The sequence below is a fragment of the Megascapheus bottae genome, chromosome 17, assembly GCF_031878675.1.
Source record: "Megascapheus bottae isolate mThoBot1 chromosome 17, mThoBot2.hap1, whole genome shotgun sequence".
NCBI lineage: Eukaryota > Metazoa > Chordata > Mammalia > Rodentia > Geomyidae > Megascapheus > Megascapheus bottae.
In genome coordinates, this window is record NC_143525.1 from 17601510 (window position 1) to 17616648 (window position 15139).

The 15139-nt window shown below is 38.0% G+C and overlaps 1 protein-coding gene across 2 annotated transcripts in view; it reads left to right on the forward strand.

Moving 5' to 3' along the window:
- Positions 1-15139, forward strand: part of Cdc27 (cell division cycle 27) — a 55370-nt gene that overhangs the window by 15031 nt on the left and 25200 nt on the right. For both annotated transcript variants that reach the window (XM_090349997.1, XM_090349998.1), the window contains exons 3-8: positions 4534-4681; positions 8467-8592; positions 11440-11537; positions 12314-12468; positions 12574-12785; positions 14503-14617. In XM_090349997.1, the coding sequence (XP_090206123.1) occupies positions 4534-4681; positions 8467-8592; positions 11440-11537; positions 12314-12468; positions 12574-12785; positions 14503-14617 (854 nt within the window). The remainder of the gene's footprint in view (positions 1-4533; positions 4682-8466; positions 8593-11439; positions 11538-12313; positions 12469-12573; positions 12786-14502; positions 14618-15139) is intronic.

The following is a 15139-nucleotide window of genomic DNA, read 5'->3' on the forward strand; positions in this document are numbered from 1 at the left end:
CACTCTATAAGGAGTTATTTTCCTCTAAGCTTGGCTTTCTTTTTTATTAAAGAATTTATTAACATTGAATTTTACATCATATTTCAAATAACATGTTTAACAAACAAGTGTTCAAGAAGGGAATCTCTATTTACAATCACTGGCACTTAGTTTTTAGAACATAATCAAAATTAGGCTAAGGGTTTGTATATCATAGATACATATCAATGTAATAAAACATTATGTCTATAGAGACATAAGTTTTTATGTCTATGTAGTTGTGTTTATATTTCCTGTACCATGTCCATATCATTGGGTATGCAAATATTGAGTCCTTGCTCTTGCTTGGCTTTCTTTTTTAAGGCCAGTGCTCTACCACTTAAGGTACTGTCTCCATGTTTTGCTTTTGAGTTAGTTAATTGGAGATTAAGGGAGTCTCATGGGCTTTCCTGACCAGTCTGACTTAGAACTGCATTCCTCAGATCTCAGCCCTTGAATAATCCTATCAGATTACAGGTGTGAGCTACCAGTGCCCAGCTTAAGAGTTGGCTTTTTTCCCCCATTATAAAAAAAGATTCCAATTTCTGTGGCCAAGTATGAGTTTGGAATGTATAGTTAGAATTCTTTTTTTTTTTTTTTTTTTCAGTCCTGGGGCTTGAACTCAGGGCCTGGGCACTGTCCCAAAGCTTCTTTTGCTCAAGTCTAGCACTCTGCCAGTTGAGCCACAGCACCACTCAGCTTATTTTATTTTATTTTTTTTGGTGTGTGGTACCAAGGAACTGAACCCAAGGCTTTGTGCATGCTAGCTATGCAAGGACTCTACCACCAGGCCACACTCCCAGCCTGCTGTAGTTAGAAATCTTAATGCATAAAATAACTCTAAATCTTCCAACCCTGTAACTTAAACAGATATTTGTGTGATCTTAGGTAAGTTGTTTAATGTCTGAGCATTTCACATTTTTCATTTATAAAATGAAGATAATAATTACCTCAGATAGATTAAGACTAACAATTCATGAGATTATATGAACATAAATTTATTCTGCTTAAAGCAGTATCGTAAGAGGACAAATTTTTTTAGGAAAGTCATAGGAAAAAATTTATAAAGGAATCACAAACATTAGAATTTTTGATTAATTAGGCCATTTCAAAAAATTGTAGTGATAAATGTCAGAATAGTTGAAAAAGGGCTGGGAGTGTGGCCTAGTGGTAGAGTGCTTACCTAGCATTCACGAAAACCTGATCCTTGGTGGTTTTTTTCTCAAGGCTTTTCTACCACTTACTTGAGCCCCAGCACCACTTCTGGCTCTTTCTGTGTTTGTGGTACTGAGGAATCAAACCCAGGGCTTTGTGCATGCTAGGCAAGAACTCTACCACTAGACCAGACTCCTGGTCCACCTTATTTAGTGTTTTGAAAGACTTTTTTTTTGTCTATGGTGAGCCTTGAACTGTGAGCCTGGGTGCTGTCCCTGAGCTCTTCAGCTCAAGGCCACTTGAGCCATAGTACCACTTCTGGTTTCCTGGTGGATAACTGGAGATGAGTCTCATGGACTTTCATGCTCCGGCTGGCTTTGAACCTTGATCCTCAGATGGAGGATTATAGGTGTGAACAATCAGAACCTGGCCTGTCCCTGAACTTTTTTGCTCAAGGTTTGTGCTTTACCACTTTAAGCCACTGTTCGTTCCACTTTCAGCATTTTTGATGGTTAGTTGGAGATAAGAGTCTCATAGACTTTCCTCTCAGGCTATCTCAAACTGAAATCCTCAGATCTTAGCCTCTTTAGTATCTAGTATTACAGGCATAAATGTACCTGGCTTTTGTTTTGTTTTGTTTTTTCTTTTAAGTTGGGAAGAGAAAAGCAGCCCCTAACCATAAAAGCTGATTTCTTGATTTTTTTTTTTTTTTTTTTTAGCCAGTCCTGGGGCTTGAACTCAGGTCCTCAGCAGTGTCCTTGGACTTTCTCAAGGCTAGCGCTCTACCACTTGAGCCACAGCACCACTTCAGCTTTTTTTTTCCTATGTATGTGATACTGAGGATTCGAACCCAGGTCTTCATGCATGCTAGGCAAGCACTTCTACCACTAGGCCAAACACCCTTCCCGTTTTCTTGATTCTTTAATGGAATTGTGGGCAGCAAAAAAGCTTGTGAAAACATTAGAGTTCATATACAAAATTGAATATGACCTGAGGAAAGTAATATTTGAATTAGTGAGAAACAGTCCATGCAAATAGTTAACATTAAATTCTTTCTTTTAAAGTTGTTCGTGTTTGCCTTTGATTCCAGTGTCCTTTCTGACTTGCTTTAGTTTGCACTAAGTTTTTATTATACTATCTTAACACATCAACTTTCCCTAAGAAACTGTTTCCTAGAATATGATGCCTTGATGCTATTAGTAATCTACATTAAGAAAGTTTCTTAGATTTGAATTTCTTTTTGTCTATTCTGAGACTGGTTATAACCAAAATGAATGCAACTTTCTTTTTCTTTTTTTTTTTTTTTTGTGGGTCATAGGGCTTGAACTAGGCCTGGGTGCTGTCCCTGAGCTCTTCAACTCAAGGCTACTACCCTATCCTTGAGCCAAGCCCCACTTCCTGTTTTCTAGAGGTTAATTGGTGATAAGAGTCTCGGGTCCTTTTGTGCCTAGGATGGCTTTAAACCTTGATCCTCAGATCTCAGCCTCCTGAATAGCTAGGGTTACAGGTGTGAACTATCTCACCCTGCTTTCTTTTTGGTTTACCATCAGTTTTTTGTATTAGTGGGGTTCAGTTTGACATAGCTATATTTGCTTACATTTATACTGATCAGATTTACTCCCTCTGTAACTCTCCTTAGCTTTGGTAGTCAAGATGATTGTGTCTTTATACAGTGGAAATTTATTTAAATTTTATTTCTCTACTAATATTTATTATTCTAAATATAAATGTTTACACATAAAAAATTACATTAAAATGGTAATTGCCACATAAAACTGAAAAGTTGAGGCAATATTTTCAAAGCATTTGACACACCCATTTGGCATGGTAATAAATGCTCAAAAAATTGATAGTATGGGGCCGGGAGTTTGGCCTAGTGGTAGAGTGCTTGCCTAGCATGCACGAAGACCCGGGTTCGATTCTTCAGTACCACATACATCGAAAAAAGCTGGAAGTGGTGCTGAGGCTCAAGTGGTAGAGTGTTAAGCCTTGAGAAAGTCCAAGGACAGTGCTCAGGCCCTGAGCCCAAGCCCAGGACTGGCAAAATAAATAAATAAATAAATAAATAAATAAATAAATAAATAAATAGATAAATAAAAAATTGATAGTGTATGTTGTGTTTATGTCATTACATTATAATTCTTTTGAAATATTTATAAATAATTATAAAAACAAGATTAGCGTAGTCTAAGAATATTTTGTTGATTCCCAAGCAATCTCATGTTTTGCTGTCTTTTATTACTTTTTTTTTGCTTGGTTGTGGGACTTGAACTCTGGGCCTGGGTGCTGTCCCTGAGCTCTTCAGCTCAAGGCTAACACTCTACCACGTTGAGCCACAGTGCCACTTCTGGTTTTCTGGTGGTTAATTGGAGATAAGAGTTTCATGGATTTCATGCCCAGACTGGCTTTGAACCTCAATCCTCAGAGCTCAGCCTCCTGAGTAACTAGGATTACAGGCATGAGCCACCACGCACTGCTAGAATTTTTTTTACTAACATCTTATTTGTTATTTAGTGTACATTTGGTTTTTCTTTTATTTTTTTTTAAAATTTTTTTATTGTAATTAGTAAAAGGGTTACATGATATTTGCCAGATAGAAGGTGCATTAATTCACATACATTGATACCCTTTCACATGTCTTGGTACCCATTTCCCTCCCCCCCCACACCCCCCTCCCGTCTTAGTTTTCCCCCGTTCCCTATCAAATACATTTGGTTTTTTATATTGTAGGAATTAGTTCAGAATAATAGTAAGGTTTATTTACTTTCAATTTCACTCTAATGAAATCTGATTTCTTTCTAACCAAATAGTATTCTGGATAGATATTTCACCAAACCAAAATCTTTTTTTTTTTTTTTTTTGCCAGTCCTGGGCTTGAGCTCAGGACCTGAGCACTGTCCTTGGACTTTCTCAAGGCTAAAGCTCTATCACTTGAGCCTCAGCACCACTTCCAGCTTTTTCTATGTATGTGGTACCGAGAAATCGAACCCAGGTCTTCGTGCATGCTAGGCAAGCACTCTACCACTAGGCCAAACTCCCGGCCCCCAAACCAAAATCTTTTATGGTGATCTGTTTAAATTATAGGATTGTTTGTGTATGATTGGTTGTTGTTATTGGTTTTATTATGTTTTTTTTAAGATTTACAAAGGATATTATAATTGTCTTTATTATTTTCTTGGTTCCTTGTGGAGAAAAGATAATTCCTCATAATTCAAATCTGAATTAATATTTTTGGAGTAAATAATTCACATGGTATTTTGTTGCTAAGCTTTTTAATTGACAGATAAACTATATTCTATTCGATATGCTGAACAATGGCCAATTTCTTTGTTTTTTTCTTTTTTAAATATCTGTTCTTAGTGCACTCAGAAGAAGCCTTGTTTTTGCTGGCAACCTGTTATTACCGCTCAGGAAAGGCATATAAAGCATATAGACTCTTAAAAGGACATAGTTGTACTACACCACAATGTAAATACCTGCTTGCAAAGTGTTGTGTTGACCTCAGCAAGTAAGTTCTTAAATCTTTATCTACTTTGTTCTACTTACAGTTGTAGAATTTTGAATCAAACTTTTCTGAACAGATTAAAATCTGACTGTTTTCTCTTTTTTGATAATAACAATTTACTTATTTTTGTAAATTTGAAATGTCTGTACTCTTGCCTGTGGCAATATTTTAGTTATTGAGAAATACGGTTATTTAAAAAACAACAACAAAAAGAAAAACAGGCCAAGTGCCAGTGGCTAATGCCTATAATCCTAGCTACTCAGGAGGCTAAGATCTGAGGATCGAAGTTTGAAGTCAACCTGGGAAGGCAAGTCCATGAGATTCATAACTCCAGTTAGCCATCAGACAACCAAGATGGCTCTGTGGCTCAAAGTGGTAGAACACTAGCCTCAAGGGGAAAAAAAAATCTCAGGAGCTGGGCACAGTGGTTCATGCTTGTAATCCTACCTAATCAGGAGGCTGAGATCTGAGGATCAAGGTTCAAAGCCAGCCCAGGTACAGAAGGACCTCTGAGACTCTTATCTCCAATTAACCTCTAGAAAAATGGGAAATGGGGCTTGGCTCAAGGATAGGGCGGTAGCCTTAAGCTAAAGAGCTCAGGGACAGCACCCAGGCCAACATGACTCGAAAGAAAGAAAGAGAGAGAAAGAGAAAAGGAAAGGAAAGAGGAAGGAGGAAAGGAAGGATCTCAGGGACAGCTCTCAATCCCTGAGTTCAAGCCCTATGACTGATCCTCCCTTTAAAAAAAAAAAAACAGAACTTAACGCTTACCAGTTGCAAATCGCATTCCCTTGCTTTGGCTTTTAGAGTTAGGCCAATTTGAACAAGCCTAAAAACTTGACAGTTCACTGAAGGATAATATGTGTAGGTAGTTGTTTGGTTAAACCTCATTTGGGGATCATTTTATTTGGGAACTACTGTCTAATCCTTCAGAAAAGTACTTATTTTGCTTACTATAGTTAATCTAAATCAACTGTCCTTGCAAATTTGAAGGCAGTTAGAGATGTTCTATTAAACTTTTTCCTATGTTGTAAAAGATTGAATAATGGTAAAAGTAAATAGGTATTTGTAAAAGCCTATGTGTTTATCTTGTTTGTCAATTACATAGGGAGGATACAAATAGATTTTTAAAAATCTTATACTATGTCCAATGACTGGTGACTTTTTAATTAAGAGTACCTGAAATTCATGTAAAGTAGATGCATCTACTTTTTTCTCTTTTTATTCTTCTTTTCTGGTACCTGTACTGGGGCTTGAACTCAGGGCCTAGAATTCTTGCATGGCTTTTTCATTAAGACTGGTGCCACTTTAGCCATACCACAACTACCAACTTTTCCTGGTTAATTGGAGGGAAGTGTCATAGGCTTTTTTCCCTAGGCCGGCTTTGAACTGAGATCCTAAAATCTCAGCCTTGTTGTTCTTCCAGCACCAGAACTCTTTGGTATCTAATACTTTGATTCATTGGCTGGTGCTCTACCACCTGAGCCATGCCTCCAGCCCCTATCAGCTGCTTTTTAGTAGCTAGGATTATGGGCACGCACCACCTGTACCTAGCCATGCTTTCTTAATTTCCCAGTTAATCTAAGTTAATTTTTACATGGACATTTTTTTAAATTTTTTTTTTGCTAGTCCTAGGTCTTAAACTCAGGTCACTGTCCCTGGGCTTCTTTTGCTCAAAGCTAACACTCTTCCACTTGATCCACAGTGCCACTTCTGACTTTTTCTGTTTATATGGTACTGAGAAATCAAACACAGGGCTTCATGCATATTTGGCAAGCACGTTACCACTAAGTCACTACTCAGCCCCTCCACAGACATTCTTATTCAATGTATACTTACGTATGTAAGATGTCTTAGTAAGAGGAAAGTTCTACTGACAATGAGAATTGTATACTGACATATTTAATTGTCCTTACAATATGCTGTGTAAAATTCAATCATTTTCTATATGATGATACTGTCTTTAATCAGAACTTTAGCTGGAAACATGACTCGGTGGTAGAATACCTGCCTAGCAAGTGCAAAGTCCAAACTTCAGACCCCAGTACTGCCATGGAAAATAAATTTTATAAAACAAATCATTACAAACTTCTAATATGCTAAACACATATAATGAAATCAGGTGATTTTTTTTCATTTGGGAACATTTTGATTTCATATTTGAAAAAAATGTTGAAGAAATAGATTAGAGGTAGCCAGGCACAGTGGCTCACGCCTATAATCCTAGGCTGAGATTTGAGGATTATGATTCAAAACCAGCCTGGACATTAAAGAACAGAGACTCTTACCTCCAATTAACTACTAGAAAATAGGAAGTGGAGCTGTGGCTCTGAAGAGCTCAGGAATAATGCCCAGGCCCAGGGATAGGGCAGTAGCTTTGAACTGAAGTGCTCAGGGATTGTACCCAGGCCCAGAATTCAAGCCCCATGACCCACAAAAAAGTAAAATAACACTTCATTCAAAAAACTAAAACTAACAGGCCATTAAGTATGTAAATTTTAATTGAAATGTTAGTCTGTTCAGTTTCCTTATTATTTTAACGAATTCTGTAACTAAGGGCCACCATATCAGTATGGTGAATATAAAAATGGAAATGGGAATAGGAATATTTACCATTGATATTTTTTCCTTGTATGAGCTTTTTTTTTGGTTGGTCTTAGGGCTTAACCTCTAGTCCTAGGCACAAGGCCAGCGCTCTACCACTTGAACCACAGAGCCACAGTTTTCTGGAGATAAATTGAAGATAAGAGTCATAGACTCTTTTGGTGCCTGCCCTGGAGCTTGGGCTCAGGGCTGAGTACTGTCCTTGTACTTTCTCAAGGCTAGAGCTCTACCGCTTGAGCCACAGCATCACTCCTGGCTCTTTTTTCTATATATGTGGTACCGAGGAGTCAAACCTGGGTCTTTGTGCATGCTAGGCAAGCACTCTACCACTAGGCCAAACACCTAGTCCAAGAGTGATGAACTCTTATCTCCAGCCCAGGCTGGCTTTGAACCTCAGTCCTCAGATCTCAGCCTCTGAGTAGCTAGGATTATAGAGCACCCAGCTATCTTGTGAATTCTTGACTTTTTACCTCAGATCTTGTCAGTCTAGGAGGCTTCTGCTGGAAGAAGGATTTGGGGTTTGGGGTAGACTCTTAAGCAAGCCTAGAAGAGAGACTGCGTCTCCTGCTCAACCCTACTTTTGTGTGCGTGCGTGCGTGTATGCTAGGGCTTGAACTCAGGGCCTAGGCACTATTTTTTTTTTGTCAGCCATTGGGCTTAAACTCTGGGCCTGGGCTCTGTCCCTGAGCTCTTCAGCTCAAGGCTGCACTCTACCACTTTGAACCACAGTCCTACTTCCGGTTTTCTGGTGGTTAATTGGAATTAAGAGTCTCATGAACTTTCATGCCCAGGCTGGCTTTGAACTGCAATCCTCAGATCTCAGCCTCTTAAGTAGCTAGGATTACAGGCGTGAGCCACTGGCACTTGGCTGATAATCAGTTTTTTGACATTAGTTATAAATATACTGCTCAGACTAAATTTACTTATTTTAGAAACTAAATTTTGCTGGAGGCATAGTTCTATGGTAAGAGTGCTAAGCCAAGAGGCCCTGAGTTCAAAATCTCAGTGCCACCAGAAACAAAATTTTAATAGAAGTTTTGAAAGTAAACTTAAAATTTAAGATTATAAATTTCCAGCTTCCCTAATGATTGTAAGTATATGTTTACTACACTGGTAATGAAAGGTGTCTTCTTGAATGTTTTTTCTATTAATTTTGTTAAATCTATAAATTGATATCTTAAAAGGTTGGCAGAAGGGGAACAGATCCTATCTGGTGGAGTGTTTAATAAGCAGAAAAGCCATGATGATATCGTTACTGAGTTTGGGGATTCAGCTTGCTTTACCCTTTCATTGTTGGGACATGTCTATTGGTAAGTAAGAACGACTCAAATGACTAGAAAACGTTTCCCTATGAGAATACTTAGTGATTAAAGAACCCTATGTTGTTCCCTGTTAAATAAACGTGGCTAAAATGTATAAAATATTACAAGTAGTAAAAAAAAAAAATCCTCTGAGTCTATGACCTTGTTAAATGCAGAGATATTGATCTCATTTTTTGTTTTTGACTTTGTCATGGTGAAATAGCTGCAGCAGCATTAGCTATTGAGTGGATAGAATTTTAGTTTTGTTTTTTCTTAACCTTGGGTGAAGAGATTGTCCTGTGTGACTCGCTGAGGAAAACAGAGAAGAGTGAACTATGTTTCTTCTAATCTTAGTATCACTGCTACTCCCTAGAAAGAGACTTGAAAACAAGTTTTAATAATGAAATATTGAGTTCTCAGCTGGATACCAGTGGCTCATGCCTATACTCCTTGCTACTCAGGAGACTAAGACCTGGAGAATCATGATTTGAAGCCAGCCTGGGCAGAAAAGTACATGAGACTCCATCTCCAATTAACGAGCCAAAAACCAAACCGGAGGCATGACTCAAGTGGTAGAGCACCAGCAATGAGCAAGCATGCTGAGCTAGTATGAAGCCCTGAGGTCAAGCCCAGATGCCAGGAAAAAAAAAAAATAGTTCTCATCTACTAAATCATGATTTTGAGGTGTGTCACTAGAAATCTACAATAGTAGTTGAAATAGTAGTCATTTTGCAAGTATTTTAAAATTTATTAAAAACTTTTTTAAATGGGCAAAAATATCACTATAATAACATTGTTTTGTACTCTGGCATACCTTGGGAGTTGGGGAGTACAAGATGGAGACATAGAGTAACAAGAATTATTCATAACTCTGCCCTCTGTTGTACATTATGAGAGAAGCAATTGAGGACTACTTGCCTAAAGTAACATAATAGAATGTTTTAACATAAATTGAGGATAATTTTTATAGTGGTTTCATTTCTTAAAAAAAAAATTTTGAGTCTATAATCATAGCTAACTTAGTATGCTGAAATCTGAGAATCGTGATTTGAAGCCAGCCAGGGCAGAAAAGTCTGTGAGACTCTTATCTCCATTTAACCAGCAAAGGCCAAAAGTAAAGGTGTGGTATGGCTCAAATAGAGCTCCACTTTCAAGTAAAAGAGCCAGCAAAAAAAAAAAAAAGCCCTAAATTCAAATCCTAGTATCAGCACACATACACACACTTGAAAAATCTTAATTATATAGAACAAAAAAATGAACCAGCTGAACTTGGAGAGCCATTTTTAGGTGTAATAGCACTAAGTTTAATCATTGAATGCCCCATTTAGAACAGGTGGAATGATACCAATAACCTCGCCTAAGAAATTGGGCTGTGCATTTTTAATTTAGTGCTGATACTACTTTTTTTTCATTCAAGAAACATTATAGTTAGACATAATAAATATTTGGCACTAATAGTATAAAGTTCATACTTCAGGATCCCAATGGTTTCTAATGGTGCTGGGTAGGTAGCTCGTGCCACCACTTCTGGAGGCTGAAATCTGAGGATCACATTTCAGAACCAGCCCAGGCAGGAAAGTCTGTGAGACTCTTATTTTCATTTATTCACCAAACTGCCAGAAGTGGAGCTATTAGCCTTGCATAAAAAGTTCAGGGTGGGTTGGGCACTTAAAAGACCGTGACACTCTTATCTCCAGTTAACCATTAGAAAATGGGAAGTAGTGCTGAGGCTCAAGGGCTAGGGAAGTAGTCTTGAGTAGAAGAGCTCAGGGACAGCGCCCAGGCCCAGAGTTCGTCTCATGACCAACAAAAATAAAAAAGAAAAGAAAGCTCAAGGTGGGCAAGCTCTAGGCTCTGGGTTCAAATCCAGAACCACAAACAAAAGTCTCATATCACTTCATAAGCTTCTCCTAAAAGAAATTAAAATAAAAAATTCAAGCCGGAATGCCTGTAATTCTAGCTACTCAGGAGACAGATCAGGCAGGTCGCAGTTGAAAGCCAACCCAGGCAGGATAGTCCATGACACTTTTTCTTCTGCCAGCTGGGGCTTGAACTCGGGGCCTGGGCACTGTCCCTGAGCTTCTTTTGCTCAAGACTAGCACCCTACCACTTGAGCCACAGCACCATTTCCGGCCTTTTCTGTTTATGTGGTACTGAGGATCTTAACCCAGGGCTTCATGCCTCTTAGGCTATTACTCTACCACTAAGCCACTGGCAAAAAAAGAATAATAATAAAAATGACAAGCCTAGCAGAGTTCAAGGGCACTGATTGAAGCCCCAGTACTGGTGCACACATATATGTTTATATGTGCACACACATGTACACACACAATGAGTGCTAGGCATGGTTGGACATATCTGTAATCCCAACTACTAAAGAAGCTAAGTCAGGAAGAGCCAGAGTTTGAGACCATCCTAGGCTCTCTCTGTTATGTATGTATGTATGTCACTCATAGGGCTTAAACTCAGGGTCTAGGCACTGTTCTTGAGTGTTTAGCTCAAGGCTAGCCTTCTACCACTTTGAGCCATAGTGCCACTTCCATTTTTCTGGTGGTTAATTTGGAGATAGGAGTCTCTAGGACCTTCCTGTCGGGGCTGGCATCAAACCTCCATCCTCAGATCTTAGCCTCATGAGTAGCTAGGATTATAGGACTGAGCTAGAGCCACCAGTGCCCAGCTCCTGGTCTCTATAATCACATTTTGTCTCAGTGGGGGGGCAAAGGGAGATAGTGATAGTTTAGGAAAGCATCAAAAAGCATATTTTTTAAATTACCTAATTTTCTACACAAAAAAGTTGTTGCTATAAGAAATGTTTTGGGATTTATAGCCTATTTAATCTATTGTTTCTCTCCACAGCAAGACAGATCGGCTTGCCAAAGGATCAGAATGTTACCAAAAGAGCCTTAGTTTAAATCCTTTCCTCTGGTCTCCCTTTGAGTCCTTATGTGAAATAGGTAGGCTTGTGGAGGTTGGGGAGGGATAATTTTTCTCTTATCTCTTTCAACTTTCTCTTTTTTTTCCCCCCCTTAACTTTTGGAGACCTACCCAATCATCTATCTGCAAGTAAAATATTTTTCAAAGCAAAGGGCTGATGAAATTAAAATCATGATTCAGGAATAATATAACTTCTTACTATTCTACTCCAAAGATTAAAATCACTATTCTCTCATTTACTGAATCTGCTTTGTACCCTAAAATGAAATGTTGTCTGTCTATAAGCAAAAGCACATTATGGATAAGAAATTAACAGGATTTCTAAAGAAGTAATATAGTGTGCCTAGCATAAAAACTGTTAGATGAATAAGGCCTAGACAATACATAGTGTCTCAGTATATATGTTCTAGAATGTTTGACCATGTTTAAATGTGTACACATACTGAATGGCCCCAGTCTTTACTGTATTATCTGCTGATTAACCTTGTAATCTCACCCCCCTTTCTTGGGAAATAAGATCTAGTTTCTTCACACTTTAAAAACAAAACATATTACCTATGATATATTTAAAACTAGTGTTCTTGCAGTTTAATTTCTCAAATTTACATCTTTTATCATAGGCATTTACTGTATTAGAAGTTAATGTTTAGGCTTTTAGAAAGTAATTTTAGTGAGCATAATTGGGTAGGAGAATTTAAAAAGCCTACACAAGGCGTTATTTACATTTATTCATGCTTGATCATCCCTCAGATGTAAACATTATTGTTGTTTGTTTATTTGTTTTGGGTTTTCACAGGTGAAAAACCAGATCCTGATCAAACATTTAAATTAACATCTATACAGAACTTCAGCAACTGTTTACCCAACTCTTGTACAACACTATTATCTAATCATAGTTTATCTCATAGACAGCCTGAGACAGTTCTTACTGAAACACCCCAGGACACAATTGTAAGTATATGATCTCTAATTGTTCAGAGTATTGTGAAAACTAAAAAGAATGATCTGAGCTAAATAATGTATCACAAGTGATAAAGTACACATTTTCTGTTTCAGGAATTAAACAGACTGAATTTAGAATCTTCCAACTCAAAGTACTCCTTGAATACAGATTCCTCAGTGTCTTATATTGATTCTGCTGTAATTTCACCAGATGCTGTCCCTCTTGGAACAGGCACTTCCATATTATCTAAACAGGTTCAAAATAAACCAAAAACTGGTCGAAGTTTATTAGGAGGACCAGCTGCTCTTAGCCCATTAACCCCAAGGTAGGTCAAACAAAAGTTACTTTAAATGTGTCACAATATCATATGATACTATGCTTCATATTATTAGTAATATAATTAATATGAATAGCAATGTCTCAAATCACTGTACAAAGGAGACATTCTTTTCAGAAAATAAAATATATACAGCACATTGCCAGGCACCAGTGGCTCACGCCTGTAATCCTAGCTACTCAGGAGGCTGAGATCTAAGGATTGCGGTTCAAAGACAGCCTGGGCACAAAACATCTATCTGTGAGACTCATCCCCAGTTAATCACCAGAAAACCAGCAGTGGCGCTGTGGCTCAAGTGGTAAAGTGATAGCCTTGAGCTAGAAGAGCTCAGGGACAGCTCCCAGGCCCAGAGTTCAAGCCACACGAGTGACCAAAAATAGAAAAGAAGAGAAAAAAAATATAGTACGTGTGATTAAATTTTTAATTTCTGGGGCCAGGAGGAGCCTAGTAGTAGAGTACTCACATAGCATGCATGAAGCCTGGGGTTCAATTCCTCAGTACCCCATACACAGAAAAAAATCAGAAGTGGCACTGGCTCAAATGGCAGAGTGGCAGTGCTAGCCTTTAGCAAAAATGTCTAAGGACAGTGCTCAGGCCCTGAGTTCTGGGATAGGGATAGTACTATTATTTTGAACTTGGCCCCATGTCTGTCAGGCAAGTACTCTACCAGTGGAGCCACACTCATAGCAAAACATTTAATATTAAATATTGGAAAGTTTGTTTAACTCTTAAATATGCCTTAGTGTATTGTGATATTCATTAAAACATGTTGTCTGTATAGCTGTGCATCAGATAGCAGTGAATCCCTTGAATATTGGTATGCTTTATGATCATAGAAGCATTTGGTTTTGTTAAGGTGCTTTTTTTTTCTGAGACATGGTGGGTATTGACCTATCGATGGAAAATATTTCGCCAAAATTATTTCAAATATATATATGTATAAATATACAAGCCCATTCCAGGGGATATATATCCAAAAGTATTTTAAAAATTACATGCTAGAGGGCCAGGAGTTTGGCCTAGTGGTTAAAAGTGCTTGCCTAGCATGCACGAATACCCGGGTTCAATTCCTCGGTACCACATACATAGAAAAAAGCCGGAAGTGGCACTGAGGCACATGTGGTAGAGTGCTAGCCTTGAGAAAATCCAAGAACAGTGCTCAGGCCCTGAGCCCAAGCCCAGGACTGGCCAAAAAAATAAACAAATAAAATTTTTTAAAAATTACATGCTAAAACAGATTATGTGAATGAGGTCTTGGGGTTACAGAGCTACTAAAATACCATGACCATGAAATGGCATCTTCAAAGACCATTGAATGATTATATCAGTTAAGTTATTTAATAATCCAGTAATCTGTATAGACATGGTCTTCATATTTATAAGTCCCATAGAGTCCAAGAAATTGAAGTAATTTAATCATTTGGATCTTAGCTTTCAAAGTCATTCCATTTCTAATATATCTTCTCTAAGATCCGTAATTGTTATTCAGCTTCCTTGTTTGTTGTTCCTTGATTTTTAAAAATTTTAATTATGGTGGGTGGAATAGTTGACTTTTGCAGCTTATTTTTAATCTGCCCCTTAGAACATCAATGCCCCCAAGACTGATTTGCCATTCTCTTCCTTTTAGACCTTCTAATTTAAGTATACTGCTGCTTTATATATGCCTTGATGACTTTTTGACACCTTGATTTCAACCTCTTCTCAGTTTTGGGATTTTGCCATTAGAAACCCCAAGTCCTGGAGATGGATCCTATTTACAAAACTACACTAATACACCTTCTGTAATTGATGTGCCATCTACCGGAGCACCTACAAAAAAGGTACTTTCCATACATGACACAGTTTTGATACTGTTTAAATAAACATGAACATCCAACCTAAAGGTAATTTCAAAGAGAATTATTTAATGTAATTCTTGCCTGAACATTTTTATTCTTACTGTTCCATTTGTTTGATTTTTTGAGGTAAAACCTCACTTTATAGTCCAGATTGTCCTTAGACTCAAAATCCTCTACTTCAGTCTCTTTAGTACTAAGATTACAGGCTTGGGCCACCACACCCACCTCTGAATTCCTTTTCCCCCCTGGCATTTGGGGCCTCATTGTACTAAGGCTTTCTTGCTCAACTGTCACTCTACAATTTCAGCCTTGCCTCCAACCCTGATTTCCTTTTTGGTTAAGAGTTGTGTGTATATGCATGTGCTAGTACTCAGCTTGAATTCAGGGTCTTGTGCTTTTACCTGTTTTTTTTGCCCAAGGCTAAAGCTCTACTGCTTGAACTACGTACATCTCCACTTCCACATAATTATGTCTGTCATCATTTTTGTTTCCACTATTATGTTT